The sequence below is a fragment of the Corythoichthys intestinalis genome, chromosome 17 (genome assembly GCF_030265065.1).
Source record: "Corythoichthys intestinalis isolate RoL2023-P3 chromosome 17, ASM3026506v1, whole genome shotgun sequence".
NCBI classification, from domain to species: domain Eukaryota; kingdom Metazoa; phylum Chordata; class Actinopteri; order Syngnathiformes; family Syngnathidae; genus Corythoichthys; species Corythoichthys intestinalis.
Window position 1 is genome coordinate 43,485,115 of NC_080411.1, and position 23,641 is coordinate 43,508,755.

The following is a 23,641-nucleotide window of genomic DNA, read 5'->3' on the forward strand; positions in this document are numbered from 1 at the left end:
TTATGGGAAAAACATAGAGTGACGCTTTCTCATATTCAGTGACACACCCATGGGGTGGAGTGCTGAACAAGGGTATGCAAAAAAAAAAACTGAAAGCGAGCCTGATTTGTTTTTCAGTCCCATGAATCGGATTAAGATAAGTGCCCACTCTTCAATCCGTTAAAGTCAGGCTTTCTCAGAAATTTCTGTCCTTTTCTCTGTATGGTTTGTTCTTAAAGTGAATAATTTCAAGAATACTCCTTTCAGTCTGTCAACAGAGGATTACATGGGAATTGTGATGATTGGGAAGTGTTGAGTCAAAAGAGTGCGGTTTGTAAATTTAAAAAAAAAAAAAAAATTCTAAAACTATAAAAAAAAAAAAGATGTATAGGTTGAGGGATTATGGGGATCTATAGTCAGGTAAATAAAGCAAGGTCCTTCTCGTGATACTATTGGATGTACATACAGTGGGGCAAATAAGTATTTAGTCAACCACCAATTGTGCAAGTTCTCCTACTTGAAAAGATTAGAGAGGCCTGTTATTGTCAACATGGGTAAACCTCAACCATGAGAGACAGACTGTAGAAAAAAAACTGAAAATCACATTGTTTGATTTATAAAGAATTTATTTCCAAATTAGAATGGAAAATATTTGCTCACCTACAAACAAGCAAGATTTCTGGATGTCAAAGAGGTCTAACTTCTTCTAACGAGGTCTAACGAGGCTCCACTCGTTACCTGTATTAATGGCACCTGTTTTAACTCATTATCGGTATAAAAGACACCTGTCCACAACCTCAGAGCTGTCGAAGGACACCAGAGACAAAATTGTAGACCTGCACCAGGCTGGGAAGACTGAATCTGCAATAGGTAAAATGCTTAGTGTAAAGAAATGAACTGTGGGAGCAATTATTAAAAAATGGAAGACATACAAGACCACTGATAATCTCCCTCGATCTGGGGGTCCATGCAAGATCTAATCCCGTGGCGTCAAAATGATAACAAGAACGGTGAGCAAAAATCCCAGAACCACACAGGGGGGACCTAGTGAATGACCTACAGAGAGCTGGGACCACAGTAACAAAGGCTACTATCAGTAACACAATGCGCCGCCAGGGACTCAAATCCTGCTCTGCCAGACATGTCCCCCTGCTGAAGCCAGTACACGTCCAGGCCCGTCTGCGGTTCGCTAGAGAGCATTTGGATTATCCAGAAGAGGACTGGGAGAATGTGTTATGGTCAGATGAAACCAAAATAGAACTTTTTGGTAGAAACACAGGTTCTCGTGTTTGGAGGAGAAAGAATACTGAATTGCATCTGAAGAACACCATACCCACTGTGAAGCATGGGGGTGGAAACATCATGCTTTGGGGCTGTTTTTTCTGCAAAGGGACCAGGACGACTGATCTGTGTAAAGGAAAGAATAAATGGGGCCGTGTATCGAGAGATTTTGAGTGAAAATCTCCTTCCATCAGCCGGGGCATTGAAGATGAGACGTGGCTGGGTCTTTCAGCATGACAATTATCCCAAACACACAGCCAGGGCAACAAAGGAGTGGCTTTGTGAGAAGCATTTCAAGGTTCTGGAGTGGCCTTGCTAGTCTCCAGATCTCAACCTCATAGAAAATCTGCGCTCCATCCACACGATACACCGTGTTGGTGGAACTGCTTTCCCCTCTTGAGACACCGGATGGTGGACCAAAATTTCTTTGAAGCTATCCAGAAGTCGTTTTCCATAGCCTCACCGAACTCCTCCCATGCCTGGATTTTTGCCTCAGTGACAACCCAAACCGTGTGCCGCTTGGCCAGCCGGTACCCATCAATTTGATTTTTTTTTTGTGTTTAATAAAAAAAATAAAAAAACACCTACGACAAAAACATACGTAAATACAAATTAACAAAATATATAAAAGGGAATCAGATTGCCCTCTACGAAGAAGACTGCACAGGTGGTCATGGAGCAGGTGTTCTGAATTCACGGACTACCAAGGGATGCAATTACAGTGTATCACAAAAGTGAGTACACCCCTCGCATTTCTGCAGATATTAAAGTATATCTTTTCATGGGACAACACTGACAAAATGACACTTTGGCACAATGAAAAGTAGTCTGTGTGCACCTTATTTAATGTAGTTAATTTATTGTTCCCTCAAAATAACAAAAAATATCGCCATTAATATCTAAACCCCTGGCAACAAAAGTGAGTAGACCCCTTAGATACTACGTACTTCCCTAAATGTCCAAACTGAATACTACTTGTCATTTTCTTCCAAAATGTCATGTGACTCGTTACAGGAGTGCTGCCAGCATTGCTGCAGAGATTGAAGAGGTGGGGGGTCAACCTGTTAGTGCTCAGACCATACTCCGCACTCAACATCAAATTGGTGTGCACGGCTGTCACCCCAGGAGGAAAGCTCTTCTGAAAACCGTACACAACAAAGCCTGCCCGTCTCACAAGACCATAGGACATGGTTCGAGTAATCCATGTGCTTTGTTGACATGTCTTCAGCAAACAGCAAGGTCATCAGCCCATCTGCTATTCGACTCCAACTACCCAAGTTCATGACAGTACAACCAACGGCGTCACCAGTACTTGGTGGACTAGGAGGGTTACGGACCAGAAGAGCGCAGCTGGGTCCCCGCCCGCTAGGTGCTGTATCGGTCCCTTATCTGTGACTTTCATTGCCGGGACACTGGTCGTCCGGCTCGTGTGCCAGGCGGCGCCTTTTGAGGGGAGGGGTACTGTCAGGGCCCCTGTCCCGAGCCCTACTCCTCCTTCTTTGTGTTTGTGTCTGGGTGTGCGTGTTCCAAGATTGCAGGATTGGACAGATGGGTCAGGCTGGGACCAGGTGAAAGTGATCATCGTCAACCTTTTACTTAAACCGGTCCTTGGCCTCAAATCATCGACAGATCAACAACTCTACTCCATGAGTTTGTGACTCTAACGTTCGTTTTGTTCCAAGAATTGTATAGCTTTCTTTTTAACTGACTTTGCCTTTATTTACAGATCCTGCACAGCTCACCTGCTTAGACATCAACTGCCTGCCTGATCATTTGGACACAGACTGCTTCATATTCTCCAATAAACAATTGTTACCGCTGCCAACTTGCCTCCCTTCTCTGCGCTTTGTTCCCATGCTTACCTAAAACCACAACACTGATGGCATGTTTTTTCCACAATTCAAAATTTTACAGCATTTTACGCAGGATTAAGTTAATTTGACATATTAAAATACAGTAGTTTGATGTTCAACACCCATATCTCAAGTCATCTTTTTCAGATAGTGTGCTGATGAGATCATTTATCTCTTATTACTGGCATGGGGTAGTGTTGTATCGGTCGCGAACGATTCGTTCTTTTTGAACGAATTGTTTTGGTGAACGAGACCGAACTAATCATCATCTGCACTGGTTCGTTCTATGAAGGTGGTGCTTGCTCGCTGCGTGGGAGGGCGTTGAGCAAGCGGCAGCGTCTTCTGACATCGCACACGACCAATCAGACGCCAGCCTCATCGCGGGCAGGGGAGGGACCGGAAACAGAATCAGGGCGTTTGTCACTCACGTCCACGTGTGGCCAATAGGCAGCCAGCGTGCAGGCAGGGGGGGCAAGACTGAGTTTTGTCACTTCCCGTTCAGTGACTCGGTCCTCCGGTTCCTGACCTAGCTTGCTGCTAACTTGATTTTCCAGTAATGACTATGCGGTGAATGAATCAGAAAATGAAAGGAAATGACTTTGTCACATATTTGTTAACGTGGAGCCTATCAAATGCTGCTCAAACAGACAAAAACACCACACAAATCTAGCGAGCATTGTTTAGAGTAGTACTTTTCTCAACAAACTCGTGACTGCCTATGACGACATACTATCAAATTTACAGTAATTTAAAACACGGGTAGCTACGAGGCAAGCAAAAGCTGAGCTGCGGTCGCATGACGGCAGTGAAGCGGGCAGAGAACTGTCACTATATGGAGGCTTCATGGCAGCGATATTTACCTCATATGTGCACAGAAAAAAATATTTAGTATGATCACCATAATACTGATTTGCAATGAAACTGTATATACATGTCAATTTTTTCCCGAGTGTTTTTTTTTTTTTTTTTCGTGTCAGCGTGTCGGGTGTTGGTTGGTTTGACAAATTATGTCAATCCGTCCATCATGTGCTACTCAAGCGCCCAAAACAACGCACGCAGACACGGGAGATGTCGCAATATGTCTACATTTTTCTTAACAGACTAATGAGAGTAGAAAGGCGACATCGTAAAGAGCTAACAATTATTTCTCGTCAGCATTTGACGATCTGAGATGCGGGGACGACAGGGGAGCTGACCGGATTATTTTATTTATTAATACCAGTGCAAAAAAACAATATGATCACCATAATACTGATTTGCAATGAAACTGTATATACATGTAATTTTTTTCCGAGTGTTTTTTTTTTTTTTCTTCTTCGTGTCAGGTGTTGGTTGGTTTGACAAATTATGTCAATCCGTCCATCATGTGCTACTCAAGCGCCCCAAAACAAAGCACGCGGACACGGGAGATGTCGCAATATGTCTACATTTTTCTTAACAGACTAATGAGAGTAGAAAGGCGACATCGTAAAGAGCAAACAATTATTTCTCGTCAGCATTTGACGATCTGAGATGCGGGGACGACAGGGGAGCTGACCGGATTATTTTATTTATTAATACCAGTGCAAAAATTCAACACGATCATCTTAATACTAAAAAACAAAAATACAACAGAGCGAGATGTAAATATGATGTGTTGGTCGTTCCATATTCAGAAATTAAACTTTCGATGTATTTTTATTTTCATGACAGCAAACATGCTGTATATGTGATTGTATGTGTGATCAAGAACCTGCTAAAGAAAGTCCGTGCGCCCCCGCCCCCTACTCCCCTCACAAAAGGAAAATGTTTAACCGTGTCCTAAATCGAAATGCAAGCACGAGCCATGACTTTGAGCCCATAGAACTAGGACAGACGACGCGGAAGTTCTCCCTCGCTTTTGCAGCAGCAGGAGGGAGACGAGGCTGTCTGTGAAAGCAGAATGATACCGCCTGTCACTCATTTCTGAAACTACGACGAGTGGTCAATGTGGAAGAGAGGGAGGGACCAAGCAATGTCACTTCCCGTTCAGTTATACTGCGAAGCGGTCTTTGGTGATTCGTTCGGCAACGTCACTTCCCGTTCAGTAACCGAACGATTCGTTTGGGCGGGGAGGGAGATGAGGGGGGCGAACGATTCGTTGAACGATTTGTTTGAACGAATCTTTTTACTGAACGAACCGGAATGGATTCATTTGCTCAAGTGAACGACAAATCTCGTCACTAGCATGGGGTTGATTTTAGAATGAACTAATATCATGTTCAATTTTTTAAACACTATTTAAAGAGCATCTGATTATCTCCAAAAGTGGCTAAATGGTCAAAATGGCCAATTAAACTTGAAAATCGGATGAAAACAATTTGTGATAGTATTTTCTACTGCATGCCATTGTTGTTATGTATTTGATAGCGAGTTCAAATGTGAAATGCCTATGGCAGAAGAGCAAGTTGAACAGGTTTTCTAAAAAAAAAAAAAAAATCCCAGACTGGGAGGAGCGGATGAACATTCGCCTTCCATTCGAATTAGATTGGACGTCTCGCACTGTAAATGACACTGAAATACAAGCATTCACAGCCAGTCCTACAGGTTGAAATGAAATACAAGTCTGGCGCCATCAATGCCATGCAATGAGTCAAATAATATCAAATAAACAAATCTACTTAATAGTGTTACGTGGGGCTGTAACTAGAGTGTATTTCTATTTTAATTAATCCTTTTGATTGAATCTTTATTAACGTTTTATTAATTTATAAATGTATTTATTAATATATCAGTTTAATATTAAAAAATAAAATAATTATTACTAATTGAAAAACCATTATAACATTTCTTATGACAAAAATGTTGTGTTCAATAGAAAACTAATAGTGATATGTTATAATTATATTAAAAATAATATAAATGCAGTAAGCACTACAAATGAAGAATATATGTATATATTAAATGAACAAAAAGATTTACTCGCAATATAAGGGTGAAAGGTCTCAAGTGTCTATTTTTGAATAGCTGTCCTCTGTTGTGACCTTTGCCCCTAAAAGGGTACAAATCAATTTAGCAGCAGCATTTTTTTGTCTTACAAAATCCTGTCCTATCAGATGTCTTACGATTACAGTCTCTAAAATGGGCGGAGTGTTGAATTCAAGTGTATACACACCCAAACTGAAAGTGAGTCAAATCTTTTTCAGTCATCAGAGCGCAAAATGGGTTCTCGGTTCTCCGTCCCTGAAGGTGATGTTCCTAATTTTCATCATTTCTTGCACTCTTCTCTCCTTTGTATCATTCTTACAGTTTTGCTAAAGTAGTTTACTTTTCGTATTAGGTGAAACCTTGAGGATTGTGATGATTGGTAAGACAGGAGTCGGGAAAAGTGCTTCTGGTAATACCATACTGGGCCGAAATGCATTTAAATCTGAGGCGAGTGCAAAATCTGTGACTAAGCAATGCCACCGGGAACGTGCACATTTCCGGAGAGATATTGAAGTTGTTGATACCCCCGGGATCCTGGATACAGATCAAGACCCTGAATTCATAAGGACAGAGTTAACCAAATGCATTCATTTGACCTCTCCCGGCCCCCACGTCTTCCTGCTTGTCTTGCAGTTGGGAAGGTTTATGGAAGAAGAAGAAAACTGCGTGCAAGCTCTGCAGAAACTATTTGGTCCTGAGGTATCCCGATACATGATTGTTTTATTCACACGAGGAGACGAGCTTGGTGGAGCAACAGTACAGGAGTATGTGAGAAATGGCCATCCAAAACTTCAAGAGGTGATCAGGAGATGTGGCGGCCGTTATCATGTGTTCAACAATAAGAAAATGCGTAATAGACGTCAAGTGGTGCAACTGGTTAAGATGATGGACAACATGGTGGCAAGCAACGGGGGAAAACACTATAGTGATGAGGTGTTTAAAGAGCCAGAAACAGGGAAGCCTCTCAACTTTGAGACCCTAAGGGAACTATTAGTGAGAATCGTTGGGTTTCAGCACATGCTCACTCAAACGTTGTCTCAGGCACCAAGCAATCTCGGATATGGCAAGGTAGTCACAGAAACAGTGCCCCTTCATACAGAAAACTTTCAGTTTAATGTAGCTGTGTGAGCGGTTTATAAACATATATCATGACAACAATACAGTACGATGTAACCTGCTACCAATTGATATGCTGTTTTAGAATTCTCTTCCCAATACTGTGAAAATCCTATCGTTTCTTTTTTTTCTGTCTGGTGAAATAAACTGCTTGAGAAGCAACAGCCAGCTTGTAACATACTGCCTGTTTGTGTAATGGAAAAAAAAATGTACTTTGACGCAAGTGTTTATATGTCTGTGAATGTTGTAGCCTGTATTTATGATGAATAAAATTCTTATCAACACAACAGGCCTGGACTGGCCATAGAGAGAGGGCGGAGAATTCCACCTGCACTGGCTCAATGATTGGCCTGCGCCTCTGGGTTTTGTTTTTTTTTTTTTAAATACAGGTATCTCATACGCTGGCTACCAGAAGCAGGCCAGGCCAATCAGTGGCCACTCAAGCACGAAGCATGTGGGCATGGCAAAACAATTGGTTTTGTTTCCAGTAATAGACCCTACCCACGTGACGTCACAACTCCGCCCTCCTGACTGGTGCCGCCCAATTGTCCGTCAACACATCGTGTTTACCTGTTACGGCTACGTACATTCCTCCTATTTACGGCGTGGTTTTCTGCTCGTTTACATTAATAATCAAAATGGTGAAGGCGTGTGTGGCGGTCAGGTGCAATAACAGAGAAGACAGACGGAGAGACTTGAAGTTCTACCGGATTCCGAGAGACCCGGAGAGGAGAGAGCGAGATGGGCTGCTGCAATTCGACGAGAAAACTGGGCTCCAAACGATTACCACAGATTATGTAGTAGTCATTTTATATCTGGTAAGATGCATTTAATATATATTTAGAGGGTTTTGGGCTGACAACCACAATTAAGATCATTGCTAGGCTAATCGCCGACAACATACACGTATGTATGTAGTGAGAGTGCTATCGCTAAACCATATAACATTAAAAGCCCTAACTCCATTGACAAATGACATGAAATACATTAGACTTGACAGTGGATGTTAGCAAGAACAAAAGATTTTGAATTGAAAATTTCGTAACTCACCTTTCCAAGCACAAGATAGATTCCTGCCAAATTTTCGTGGACGAGGAGCTGTTTCACCCAACCAGCAACGGAGTATTTATAAGCCTCCAAGCTCTTTAAGTTTTTCAAACTTTTGTGAGAATAGGCTGATTTTGTGTGGACAAGATAGTTGTAAATATCAGGGTAGCTAGCAGATGTCAGGCGAAGACAGCGGGTCGAAAAACATCGATTTAGGCATCAAATATGGATCTGGTGAATGGATAAACTGAAGCTTTTCCACATAAAGCCTTTTATGCAACGCATCCAGTGAGTTTACGGCAACCGAAAGCACCGGGTCTTCCATGAAATGCATTATAAATTGCTCGATCAATTGAGACCATTGATAATACAGACACAAAATGACGGACAAGGGGGCGGAACAATACAGCGATCACGTGATTTTGTGACGTCGGTGGGTAGGGTCTATACCCGCCCTGACAGTCCGTATTAGCCACACAAACAGCGTATGGATGAAGGGAACGATGGGTGATCTATCTGGCACCTGCAGCTGCAGTGCCGCGGTGTGTGCCGCGTGAGTAAAGAGCAGTCAGAGTAAGGAGTATGGAGTCACAAGAGTGCCAAAAATAATAGGAAATACATTCATTCATTCAATTATTATCCATGCCGCTTTGTCCCCACGAGGGTCACGGAGGTGCTGGAAGACAACCAATAAAAGACAACATTTACAAATGTATTCATATAACGGCAATCAATAAAAGAGAAAATTCTTAAACGCATAAATATAATGACAATCAATGACAGACAACATTTACGAATGCAGTTATATAAAGACAATCAATAATAAACAACATTTACAAATGTAGTCATATAACGGCAATCAATAATAGACATTTACAAATGTAGTCATATAACAGCAATCAATAAAAGAGAACATTTACAAATGCAGACATATAAATGCAATTAATAAATTACAACATTCACAAACGCAATTATATAAATACAATAAATAAAAGACAGCATTTGCAAAGATAGTCATATAAAGACTATCAAAATTAAATAAAAATGAATAATTTACAAATGCTTTCCCAATTGTGCTTTTGCTTATTCAGTTTCATCAATATGTGTAAAGCCTATGGCACTGTGACTAACCTCCCCAGATGTGGACGGAAAAGAAAAGTTGACAAGAGATTTCAAGAGATAGTGGATATACTGGACTGTCTCAGGAAATTAGAATACACAATATTCTAATTTCCTGAGACAGTCCTGTATATATACACAGGACTGTCTCAAAAAATTAGAATATTGTGTATTCTAATTTCCTGGTGTCTCAAAAAATTAGAATATTGTGTATTCTAATTTCCTGAGACAGTCCTGTATATATACACAGGACTGTCTCAAAAAATTAGAATATTGTGTATTCTAATTTCCTGAGACAGTCCAGTAGAACCTTGACTAACATCCAAACAAGTTCAAACTGTCCGGTGGCCTATACTACGAAGCCGGTTTTCTGGCTTAGCAGGGTAACTTCGAGAGTAACTTTATCACGTGCGACGTAAGTTCGCGGCTATGCGAGACTACGAAAGGTGGATATGTTGGAACCGAGAAGTGTTGCCATGGCAACACACGCCACACGCCAAACCTGGTCGTGTCAGAGTTAGATCTTGCTTGACATCAGGATTCCAATTATTCACGCTCTATTTAAACAGCACTCCTCCGCGGACGTGTCCTCCTGACAATGACAGCATACTTGGACGACCCATACGACATTGGCGCGCGGATTGTGAGGGGCTCTTTCCAGAGGGCACGGGTATTTCGGGACCGCCAGAATCCGCTGGCGTACCCGGAAGATGTTCTCCATGAAAGATATAGATTTTCAGCTGAGGGAATTATTTACCTCTGCCAACTGATCTAGGCAGACGTCACTAATGTAACCCGCCGATTCAGGCCCTCACAACCGCGCAGATTGTGTGTGCCTGTCCGTGCGCTCTTTCGCCAGGGACAATATATGTATTCCATCGGTGATGCTGAATATCTGCGTAAGAACACTGTATGCCGTGCGATTCGGAGTGGGGTATGGAAACGCTTCAAATTGATGCATTTATAATAATCATAGAAATATGTAGACTATTTAAACATTGAGAAAACTTGCGTTTTTTTCTGCCAACTCGAGGAAATTAAATTAAATGTCAAATCCACTGATAGGACAGATGCACAAATATAAAAGATATAAAAGTTTATTGAATATGCATCTTACAGTCTTGTTTAACTGTGAAAAATCGTTACAAAAGACGGGCTTTTATTTACGCAACAACGCATGGCATCCCCGCATTTCCTTCTTCTCCTGAGTCCTCACAAATATAACATACTTTTTTTTTGGGGGGGGGGGGGGGGGGGGGCGACTCGGGTCGGGTCGGGCTGGATTTTTTAGGCCCAAACTAAAAAAAAGAACATACGTATTCGGACAGTCAAGGGGACTAAACATACAATCATCCTGTTTCGTGTGGGTGATGCGTGACAATTATTTCTTACTGTTAATGTACCAAATCTTATTTTATTGTCCTGACAGCAGGCTTTATTTCTTTTCATGGACATAAGTAAACTGGCATATTGACGCATTCACAAATCACACAATCTGTAAATTCGCTGTCAACAGACCCGTTGCGCTCTACTCGCCGAAACGGTGTTGGATTTCGCAGTGAGGGTGGATTTTAATTCCTTATAATTCCGCATGATCATCGCGCATTCCTCCTCCGTGAAGTAAGGTGCCCGTGCCATCGTCACAAGTAGTGTTTGACTCTGGTCACCGCCCCCTTTTATGTGAACGCGCAGTAAGTCTGACTGGGTTGACACAGGTTCGACTAATCAACCTCATAATCAGCGTTGTAGCACCGATTGACCACAAACTAGACAACCAGGTTTTGTCAACTCCGGTTACCCGATGGTAAACTGGATTACTTCTGGGCAGGTTGAACTCGGTTCGTAGTATAGACCCTACCCACGTGACGTCACAACTCCGCTCTCCTGAATGGTACCGCCCAATTGACCGTCAAAACATAGTGTTAACCTGTTACGGCTACGTACATTCCTCCTATTTACGGCGTGTTTTTCTGCTCCTTAACATTAATAATCAAAATGGTGAAGGCGTGTGTGGCTGTTGGTTGCGCTAACAGAGAAGATGGAAGGAGAGACTTGAAGTTTTACCGTATTCCGAGGGATCCAAAGAGGAGAGCGAAATGGGCTGCTGCAATTCGACGTGAAAACTGGACACCAAAAAATCACCACAGACTATGTAGTAGTCATTTTATATCCGGTAAGATGCATTTAATATATATTTAGAGGGTTTTGGCCTGACAACCACAATTAAGATAACTGCTAGGCTAATCGCCGACAACATACGACGTAGTACGACATAGTTTCAAATTCAAGATGTTTGTGACTTCCCTTTCTTCCACCATCGTTATTTTTTGAATAATATTTAGCTGGTACCAAGTGAAAGAAACTGGCCTCGTCTACGGGGCTGACAAATAACCACAATTAAGATCATTGCTAGGCTAATTGCCGACAACATACATGTATGTATGTAGTGAGTGCTATCGCCAAACCATATAAACATTAAAAGCCCTAGCTCCATTGACAAATGACATGAAATACATTAGACTTGACAGTGGATGTTAGCAAGAACAAAAGATTTTGAATTGAAAATTTCGTAACTCACCTTCCGAGCACAAGATTCCTGCCGAATTTTCGTGTACGAGGACCTGTTTCACCCAACCAGCAACGTAGCATTTATAAGCCTCCAAGCTCTTAAAGTTTTTCAAACTTTCGTGAGAATAGGCTGATTTTGTGTGGACAAGATAGTTGTAAATATCAGGGTCAGGCAGAGACGGCGAAGGCAGCCGGTCAAAAATAATTGATTTAGGCATCAAATATGGATCTGGCGACTGTATAGAACGAAGCTTTTCCACATAACGCCTTTTATGCAACACATCCAGTGAGTTTACGGCATCAGAAAGCACCGGGTCTTCCATGAAATGCATTTTAAATTCCTCGATCAATTGAAAACAATGCTAATACAGAGACAAAATGACGGACAAGTGGGCGGAACCACACAGCGAGCACGTGGTTTTATGACGTAGGTGGGTAGGGTCTATAGGCCACTGGAGTCCAAGGGTACAACAGTAGCCACGTTTACATGCTGACTTTTATTCATACCGATTCAAATCATTCCGAATGGATATTTCAGATCAGCTGTTTACATGTCACTTCTATTCCGATCCAGCGTTTACATGTGTCTGCCTTTATTCCGAAAGGACGTTTGACAACTGCCGTTTGACATGCGCAGATTAATCAAAACAAAGCGTCACGTTGCAAAACATGGAGATCGATCGTCAGATCAGCTGCTGTTTTAACTTTTCGAGTGGAAACAAAACTTCAGAATGACACGCGGTTCATTTAAAAAGTTGTGTGGGCTGGTGGAGGGATTCATGGATATAAACTTTCCGCCTGACTCCAATTAGGTGCGCTGTGCTTGGAAGCCATGTTGCAAGTGACGTTACTTACGTCACCAAGTGACGTCATCACGTCAGTACGGAGCACGTGCAGAAAGAACGCAACCAGACACCATTCCACTTCCCTGTTTACATGATATAATTTTACTTCTAATCTGTTTGGGAAAAGGAATATTCCACCCCTGTGAAACGGAATGAAATTCCATTTGGTTTGGGCCTGTTCATTCCGAATGAGGTGTTTATATGGAACACATTTATTCGGTTTGAACATCTAAACCGATTGTAATTGGAATATTTGGCTCCATGTAAACGTGGCTAGTGTCAACCCGTACTATCCGTTGACGTCTGATTGAGAAGGGACTCTATGGTAGGATACCCAGGAAGACCCCACTTCTGATCTAGAGACATAAAAAATAGGGTTGGGAATCTCTGGCGTGAAGCCGATTCGATTTTCCACCGTTACAACGCCGTTACCGTTACTGACGGTCAAAAGCAGTGCGTTACCTACTCTGAATAAATTGAAGAAACTACCAGCCGTAGCGAGTCTACTCTGCTCTGTTTATTTGTCATCCAAGACTTGGGGTGCGTTCAGGTTCGCAAATAGCGCACGTGTTTTGTTTTGTGCTTTTTCTTAGCAAAGATATACATCACAGGACGTGCTGGCACTCTTTTTCTTTAATAGCACATATAAGTCCAACATTAACACTAACGTACAGGTTTCAGCAGGCTGTGTCTCTGACTCACTCCCGCATCATGTGAGCAAAACAATATTGGCGCCACGTGCACTTTAGAGTGCGTCAGATAATTCTGTATCAGAATATTACAGCACGTACTTCTTATGACTCCAGGCTGTTTGTCCCTGCTCATTCAATTAGACAATGCTTTCCAAAGCTTGCTAACGTTTCTGTGTTTGCTACACCTGAATGCTAGCCTCATTCGCATCCCCCACTGTCAGCTAGCAAAAATGCTGCTTCAATCTTGAGGACGGCAGACGCTTTGAGAGTGACGAGGCTACCTGAATTCACCCCTTGGATAGATGCGATGGAAGTGATTGGGATTGGCTGAGGGTTAGAGTAATATGTCATGGTAAGCCAATCAGAGCCAGTGTTTTCACACAGAAACCGGAACAGCGCGTGCGGCAAACACATACACGCAAAACAGATATGATGGCAGAGCATTCAGAGGAAAATTTGTCCTTTACGAGGTGGAGATATAAACACTATTTCAAGTCAAAATACTTGAAGTACAGTAGGCTAGGTCTACTTGACCAGTTGTCTCAGGTTGTGAGAGTTAGATTTAATTGATTAAAGTCACTTTATATTGTTTACTGCTGATTGTTATTTTATTATATTGCTTACTGTTTATTTTTGTTGCACTTCAAGTGTAGGATAAATCTGTTGCTGGTGAGGTGTAATAAATATTACAAGGTTCTATAACACAACTACCTGTCTGTTCTTCTCTATTTAACTAACTCGAATACTGCTCAGAAAATTTCAAATTCTTTGACATACAACAACTTCTTTTTAAAGTAATGGAAATAGTTACTTTACCCGGTAACTAGTTACTTTTACCATAGAGTAATTCAGTTACTAACTCAGTTACTTTTTGGAAGAAGTAGTGAGTAACTATAACTAATTACTTTTTTAAAGTAACATGTCCAACACTGGTATCTAGATACGCAGGTTACGATTCGATTAAAAAACGATACAGTTTTAAGGCCGAGCGATTCGATACGATTCGATACAATTTAAAAACGATACGGTTCGATACAGAGTGAAAACGATACGATAGTAAACATTTGTTGTGTGTGTCCGTACAGTATTTTAAACATATAAAAAAGACCACGTTTCTAATAGCAAAATTAAACAACAAAATTTCATACCAATGTTGTGTTTTATTTCTTTAATGCAAAAAAAAAATAAAGCTTACTATATGACCGTCATTTTGACGAATGGGATTGATAATAAAATAAAACTCCAGTAACAGACAACAATAAAGTGCAGTAATTTAATTACTGTATTTCCTAGTGTTTTGAACACAATAGGTAAGTAATTTAAGTGCAACCTATCAAAGTAAACATCTTACAAACTAAAAATATTAGTTGTATGCAGCAGCTCTAGAAAAAAATAATTAAACCTGCTAGTGTTATCATCATGAATAAATAATAAATTATGCTTTACCACTGGTATAATTGGGGGAATAAAAACATGGCATTTTAGATAGATGGGGTCTATAATCATTACTTTAACCTTATACACCGCAAAGTAATTTACTTAAATCTGTGCTTCCACATTTTTTATTCATTACTGTCCATATCTTTTTTGAAGGGCAGATTTTTCTTGAGGAGGATCAACTGATCCACATGTTCATGTTTAAGTAGACTGCGTTTCGTGGAAACAATATGCCACCCTTTCCACCATTGTAGTGGGTTATTTTTCAGGGTTAAAAACTCAAAATCTCTGTACTGCTTCACACTAGCTCTGTCCTACGCGAACAGATCTGGCTGCCTTCACCACTTCAAAGTCCGACTTTTGTTTTCCTGGGTGCGTTGAAAATCAATCGCAGCACATCGCTGGCGTGGTGCTCAAACCGTCCATTGTTTAAGCATGTTGCTTCGTTGCCACTACTAGTTTCGTTTTGGGCTGTGAAGAAAACGCTACGGAGCGTACGTTACAGAGGTTTTGTTAGCTCTCGCGTTGTTATGACACGCCCGTGACGATCGGGCAATGACGGCAACTACTAGCGGTTCTGCCGAAATGCATGGGAAGTTGAGGCAACCACGACTGTGAGTGGTGCTTGGCCATATTATATCATGCGTGCGCTCAAAATCTAAGTGCGCTGTGTGGTGAGTGACACAAGCGCAGCATGTGAAGTAAAAGCTTAATTATTATCATATTAAGCAATGCATTGAACTAGGCATTAGAAGCCGATTCGTGTGCTCGCGATAGCCGCATTCTATCTCTACTATTGGTTCATTGAATATTTAATGGCTAATTACTAAGGGTGTAACGGTACATTTAATAGTATTGAACCGATTCGGTACGTGGTGCTTGGCTCGGAACGGACTTGTAACGAAGGAGTTTCTGACGTAAAATAGCCCTTACTTTTCGAGGCAGTGAGTCGATCGGGTTACAGTTTCTTTGTCCTGGACTGTCTCAAAAAATTAGAATATTGTGTATTCTAATTTCCTGAGACAGTCCAGTATTTGTAATGCTTGCTGTATTATTTTTATATAACTGTTTAATCATAATATCACGGTTATTATTTTTCTATTGAACACAAGATTTTTTGTCATAAAAATGTTATCAAATAGTTTTTCAATAAAAAAATCATTATTTCTTTTTATATTATCATTGAATTGATACATTAATAAATACATTTGTAAATTAATACAATATTAATAAAGATTCAATTAAAGAGATTGATAAAAACAGAAATACACTGTAGTTATGGCCCCACGTAACACTATAAGGTAGATTTCTTTTTTTGATAGTGTTTAACTCATTGATGGCACCAGACTTCCATTTCATTTAAACTTGGAGGACCGGCTGTGAAAGCTTATCTTTCAGTGCCATTTATGGCACGAGACCTCCAATACAATTCAATTGGAATGGGAACGTTCATCCGCTCCTCCCACTCAAGAAAATGTTTTTTTGACAAGCTGGCGTTTTTACCAGACGATATTGAACTTTTCAAAACAAAATTGAAAACCTGCTCAACTTGCTATACTGCCATAGGCATCTCACAAACCAATTCTCTATCAAATACATAACAACAATGACATGCAGTAGAAACAACTATCACATATAGAGTTCCTTCATTCATCAACCAGAAGTGGCCATTTTGACCATAAAGCAACATTTAGAGATAATCAGATGTTTTTTAAATAGTGTTAACAAAAATTTGAACATGATTTTGGTTCATTCTAAAATCAGCCCAATGCCAGGTACACTGCTGGCCAAAAGTATTGGCACCCCTGCAAATAATGCTCAATTTCTCCCAGAAAATGATTTCAATTACAAATGCTTTGGTAGTACAGGGTGTCCATAAAGTCTCTTTACCAGTTACCATACGCAGAATAAAATATCTAATCAAATACATTTTTGATAAATTTTTTAAATGGTAAAGAGACTTTATGGACACCCTGCAATATCTCCATTTATTTTGCTTGCAATGAAAAAAAAAAACACAAAAGAGCATGGGAAAAAAATTAAATCGTTGTCATTTTACACAAAATTCCGAAATGGGGCATTGGCACTCTCAGCCTAATGCTTGGTAGCACAACCTTTAGACAAAATAACTGCAAACAACCGCTTCCGGTAGCCATCAATGAGTTTCTCACAATGCTCTGCTGGAATTTTAGACCATTCTTCTTTGGCCAACTGCTCCAGGTCTCTGAGATTTGAAGGGTGCCTTCCCCAAACTGCTATTTTCAGATCTCTCCACAGGTGTTCTATGGGATTCAGGTCTGGACTCATTGCTGGCCACTTTGAAAGTCTCCAGTGCTTTCACTCAAACCATTTTCTAGTGCTTTTTGAAGTGTGTTTTGGGTCATTGTGCTGCTGGAAGACCTATGACCTCTGAGGGAGACCCAGCCTTCCCACACTGGGCCCTACATTATGCTGCAAAATTTGTTGGTAGTCTTCAGACTTCATCATGCCAAGCACACGGTCAAGCAGTCCAGTGCCAGAGGCTGCAAAGCAACCCCAAAATATCAGGGAACCTCCGCCATGTTTGGCTGTGGGGACCGTGTTCTTTTCTTTGAAGGCCTCGTTTTTTTCCCCCTGTAAACTCTATGTTGATGCTTTTTCCCAAAAAGCTCGACTTTTGTGTCATCTGACCAGAGAACATTCTACACAAAACGTTTTTGGCTTTCTCAGGTAAGTTTTGGCAAACTCCAACCTGGCCTTTTTATCAACCTTGAGAACGATAAACCGATACAACCGGATCTCCGGTTTTACAGGTGAGAGATACAGCTCTATCGATAGTAAAGTTACCATTCGACAGTAATTGGTAGGGGTGTAACGGTATACAAAAATCTCAGTTCAGTACGTACCTCGGTTTTGAGGTCACGGTTCGGTTAATTTTCGGTTCAGTAAGAAAACAAAATGCAAAATATAAATGTGCTAGTTGTTTATTACACACTTTTGTGCTTTCAACAATAGGAACATTAGCCTATATAAAGCTAGAATTCTGGTCAAAAAGTAGCGGGTATTTAAAGATAATCCAACAACAATTTGCCTTTCAGACCCCGCGTATTGGTCAGCTTTCTTTCTGAAAGAAAGAAGAAAAAAAAGAAGTCCTGTGCTAAAGAGAAAAGCAATCCCAATGATAAAGATTTTAACATGTATTTTACAAATGAAATGCCTCAAAGAAACATTTTTTATTCTTATGAACGGTTTTCAAAAGCTTTATTGGTGGATTTTCTCAAGTTAAAGCGCCACACAGAAATTCATAAATTTAATTGTGTAAGCAGGATGTGTGTATCATTCTTATTATTTAATTACTGGTGTTTTAGCTTATTTCACTGTATTTTATTTAAATGGGCTACTATTAATTTTATTATGCGTTTATATTTTACAAATGTGATGTAGTATTCATGTATATTTTATGTTGTATAATTTTAGTTCCTATGTGAATATTACTTCCTACTTGTTTTGTTGTGGTAGGAGGGTTTTGTATTGAACACGGGGCGTGTTGGTTATTATTATAGCAGAGAAGACAGCAGTAAATCAACAAAGACAAGTCAACTGTGCCCCGATCTACCATACAAGAGTTCTGATGGACTCAAAAAGTAGGTTACGATTGCATATTAGTTTGAAAATCGACCGGATCCACCGTATTTTTACACGAGGGACTTTCGGCCCGATCCTATCTACCGGTAGTAGTATTGACGCAGGAGGGCCGTGTCTCACGTCAAATAATAAACTCTGCCGTTCTTTTCACGTGCGTCGCGTGAGCCGCTTCTGGAACGCATCTAACACACGGCCGCACTGCGACTGGTGTGCACTGGCTGATTGACTCGAACGCCCGCGTTTCACTGCGTTCTCCTGGCAGCCGCGTTGTCGCGCCGTTGGCGTTTCTGGGTCATACTTTCCTACCGTTGGTCCTCATTATAAAAGAGAAGACAGTCAGGAAATTAGAATATTGTGTATTCTAATTTCCTGAGACAGTCCTGTATATATGTGTATATATACACAGGACTGTCTCAAAAAATTAGAATATTGTGTATTCTAATTTCCTGAGACAGTCCAGTATAAAACAAAACACAGAATTTTTTTAATGAACAAAATAGTTACTCGCAATATAAAGAGTGAGCGATCTTAAGTGTCCATTTTTGAATAGCTGTCCTCTGTAGTGACCCTTGTCCCTAAAAGGGTACAAATCAATTTAGCAGGAGCATTTTTTTCTCTTACAAAATCCTGTCCTATCAGATGTCTTACAATTACAGTCTGTACAATGGGCGGAGTGTTGAAGTAATATCTATACACACCCAAACTAAAAGTGAGTCAAGACTTTTTCAGAGCATCAGAGCACAAAATGGGTTTGCGGTTCTCCGTCCCTGAAGGTGAACTTCCAAATTTTCATCATCATTTTTGCACTCTTCTCTCCGATGTGTTATTTTGACAGTTTTGCTAAAGTGGTTTATTTTTCTTATCAGGTGAACGTTTGAGGATTGTGATGATTGGTAAGACAGGAGTCGGGAAAAGTGCTTCTGGTAATACCATACTGGGCAAAAATGCATTTTTATCTTCAGCGAGTAGACAATCTGTGACTGTGTACTGTCAGTGTGAACGTGCAAAATACCGGAGAGATATTCGAGTTGTTGATACTCCCGGGATCCTGGATACACATGAAGACCGTGAAAATATAGAGAAAGAGATAGCCAAATGCATGTATGTGACCTCTCCCGGCCCCCACGTCTTCCTGCTTGTCCTCCAGGTGGGAAGGTTTACGGAAGAAGAAGAAAACTGCGTGGAAGCTCTGCAGAAACTATTTGGTCCTGAGGTATCCCAATACATGATTGTTTTATTCACACGAGGAGACAAGCTTGGTGGAGCAACAATACAGGAATATGTGAGAAATTGCCATCCAAAACTTCAAGAGGTGATCAGGAGATGTGGCGGCCGTTATCATGTGTTCAACAATAAGAAAATGCATAAAAGACGTCAAGTGGTGCAACTGATTAAGATGATGGACAACATGGTGGCAAGCAACGGGGGCAAACACTATAATTTTGAGATGTTTGACGCTGCAGAAAAAGAGATCAAAACCCATTGCCTTGACATAAATGTTTCAGGAGGGAAGCTACCCAATTTAGCATTCATGGGGGAACTGTTGGCGAGAATCATTGAGTTTCAACACATACTTACTCAAAACATTGTCCCAGGCACCATCTCGAACAAGGCAAGGCAGTCACAAACCCCAGTGCTCCTTCACACATAAAACTTTCAGTTTAATGTAGCTGTGTGAGCGGTTTGTAAACATTTATCATGATAAAAATACAGTACGATGTAACCTGCCACCATTTTATATGCTGTTTTAAAATTCTTTTGCCAGTACTGTGAAAATCATGTACAGTGCTACCTCTCCATATGAAGTTAATTTGTTCCAGGACCTTGTTTGTAAGTCGAAATGGTCGTATGTCGAGCAGGATTTTCCCATAAGAATACATTATAATTCCATTAATCCGTTCCACAGCCCGGAAACCTACACTAAATCCTTAATAGTGCGATACTATTGCAACTAGCAATTGCAGAGAGCAAAACAAATTATGAATAAAAATCGGAATGATAATAATGTAACGAATCGGGTTCTAATGTGGCGGTGGTGTTTTGTGTGGTGTACCTGAACGCACCACGTGGCTGAAGTGCCAGAGTGAGAATGGATTTTTTACTTTCGCTTTTCATGTTCAGCTGCAGCAGACAGTAGGCATATTGTGTTGCACAAGTTCTGAAATAAATGAATAAAAACCTGACAAGGCTGGCAATTTTTTTGGCGATGTTACAATCATAATAATTGTCAACTTAACATTAAATTTAGACTGGTGAACGGAGGAGGAGGACCGACCGTATTGTCGAGCAGTTGACGGACGCACACATCAAGCTCATATTTTCCGATCATTTACATCTTCATTTCATCGGTAAGCCTCACCTTTTCCCTTTTTTCTCACCACCTGCTTTAACATTCTTGGAACCCTTGTTGATTTCTTTCACAAGAAAATCCGCCGTGTGTCCATCTTACGGGATAATAATGAAAACACTGTCATAAATCGTCGCATTTCAATCATTTCGTTGGCTGTAAAATATAAAAAAATAAAAAAGGCAAGTCTAATTTTAAGTCAGATGTAAAGATCGTGTGTAGAAGCGATTGTACGTCGAGGTACCACCATAGTTTCTTTTTTTATTTGCTTATTAATTTGTCCATGTTGAGTCGGGAGGGAGCACTGCCACATGATTGCACTCATTCAAGTGCGACTGGTGAAATGACAAACTGCCTCAGAAGGAGCAGCAAGGTTGTAACATACTGCCTGTTTGTGTATTAAAAAAAAAAAAGAAGTAACATGACACAAGTATATATTGGTGAATGTTGTCCTAGCCCAGTACTTCTCAAATCGTGGGGCGCGCCCCCCCAGGGGGGCGCAGAGCGATGCCAGGGGTGGCGCGTGTGACCTCGGGGAACATGCTTTTTTTTTTTTTTTTTGTCGTACTAGAATAAAGTGTACTTGCACATCCACTCAGTGGGTGGCAGTGGCGCTCTCATTTTCAAAGTGCGCGCAGTATTTTTGAAGTAAGCAATAGCACACGGAAGAGACTCCGCCTATGGTTAAATTATAGTTCAAAGATGTGTCTTTCGTGGCCCAGTCCACGATCTGTTATCAAAATAATCGTCTTTTGTATGTTTAAAAAAAAATATATATATATATATATATATATATTAGGGCTGTCAAACGTTTAAAATTTTTAATAGAGTTAATTACAGTATAAAAATTAATTAATTGTAATTAATCGCTATTAATCGCAATTCAAACCATCTATAAAATATGCAATATTTTTCTGTAAATTATATATATATTCTGTAAAATAATTTGTTGGAATGGAAAGATAAGACACAAGATGGATATATACATTCAACATACGGTACATAAGGACTGCAATGGGCATTTAACTCTACTGTCATTTAAATCTGTCTATGCTGTCCTCACTCCGAAGCGTCTACTTTTTCCAAAGCTAGACAGCTAGTGAACGACGCCTTAATAATCAGACTTCTTCCTTTTTCATCTGATTTATTAATAAAATGGCCTCAAACCACTGTCGTCTTTAGACTGTAGTGAAACTACAAAAAAAAGTACACAAGCATTGCATTAGCAACAACGTTAGCTTAGCACGCTATACAGGTTCACTAAACATAAACAAAAAGCGTCTCATACAAAAAATATAACATTTCGCTTACTAACATAATATGTACATTCTTTACAACAACCATACTTACGGACAAATCTTGTCTAAGGATCATATAAGCACAACAATACAACGTAAGCGTCAGCCCGAGACGTCGTGCAGCCATATTGAACTGGCAAGAAAGCAATAAACCATGTCGCAAAGCGACCACAAGAGTTCGCTGTTAGACAGCACAAAAAACCTTGCTGTAAAACTTACCAAAAGGCAGAATACTGTCTGAGCGGGACATGTGCGTTAATTGCGTCAAATATTTTAACGTGATTAATTTAAAAAATTAATTACCGCGCGTTAACGCGATAATTTTGACAGCCCTAATATATATATATATATATATATATATATATGTATACATGTATCTGAAAGTATTTTCATTCGACTTCAACCAGGAGTGACACAAGAGGCAATAAAAAGTTGTTTAATGTCTGACCGCTTGTGTTGCCTCATGATTCAGGAAAAATATGCTTTGCTTTAGAATTTTAATGCATCCCAGGCTTTAATGCATCGCGATGCATTGCCGACTCGAACCGAATCAAATCGTGACCCTCTGAATCGAATCGAATCGTTTATAATATTGTAACATATAACCTGGTGCAATCAAAGAACAATCAATATCTTCAGCTACATCGTGATTACTAAAATTTAACAGTGACTTTTGTTGTAATTGTATGTAGATCTTTTGGTAATTTCTGTCATGTCTTTTGATGGCTGCACTTCAGCTCGCAATTCAGTTTGACTTGAAGGTAGTTCGTTAGTGTGTTCAATTATAAATTAAAAACGTCAATTGATAAAATTAAATTACCAATGCAATCTTTGAGTCAGGGAACATTTCTTTTGCTAATTCTGATAAGTGATCAGCAATAGTTGCAGGCAAATTGTGTTCGGCAACAAATTGGCAGAATGAAATCTCAGCTTTCGTCTCTTTTCATTCTGCAGACTTCATCTTTATGACCAGTGTTGGTAATCTTACTTTTAAAAAGTAATTAATTAGTTAAATATTACTTCTCCCAAAAAGTAATTAGTAACTCAGTTACCTGAATGTAAGCGTAATTAGTTACTTGGCAAAGTAACTGGTGTTACCTTTCATTTTTTTTTTTTTTTTCATTTAAAAAAAACACACACAAAAAAACATAGTAACCTTTGCTATTTTTGGAAATCGTTTAATGTTGTGAATGAACTGTAAAAGTTGTTAAAATTGCTACCGTTTTTGTATTAGTTCCCTTCTGTCTACTTTCGACATATTAAAGTTTTAAATCTGTTTCATCATTTAAAGATAGATTAAAGTCAAGATTTTGCCGATTTAGGAATATTTTAGATAAAAAGTTGCTTAAGTTCGCTAGGAAGGTTCACTACAACAGAGCCTTTCTGAGAAGTCTACTGCTTCAAAATGGTGGCTGTTTATTAACACCGCCGTCTGTCATTTCGCATGTAGTTCTATAAGCATTTGATATCTAGGCGTAGATTGTAGGCT

General features: G+C 40.1%; 1 protein-coding gene across 1 annotated transcript; it reads left to right on the forward strand.

The window, feature by feature from the left end:
• Nucleotides 1-6,274: 6,274 nt before the first annotated feature.
• LOC130905202 (GTPase IMAP family member 8-like) lies at nucleotides 6,275-20,158 on the forward strand. The gene is made up of 4 exons (XM_057818344.1): nucleotides 6,275-6,320; nucleotides 6,412-7,183; nucleotides 19,237-19,280; nucleotides 19,374-20,158. Exons 1-4 carry the CDS (start codon nucleotides 6,293-6,295, stop codon nucleotides 20,156-20,158), a joined length of 1,629 nt encoding a protein of 542 aa, XP_057674327.1. The 5' UTR covers nucleotides 6,275-6,292.
• The last annotated feature ends 3,483 nt before the right edge of the window (nucleotides 20,159-23,641 follow it).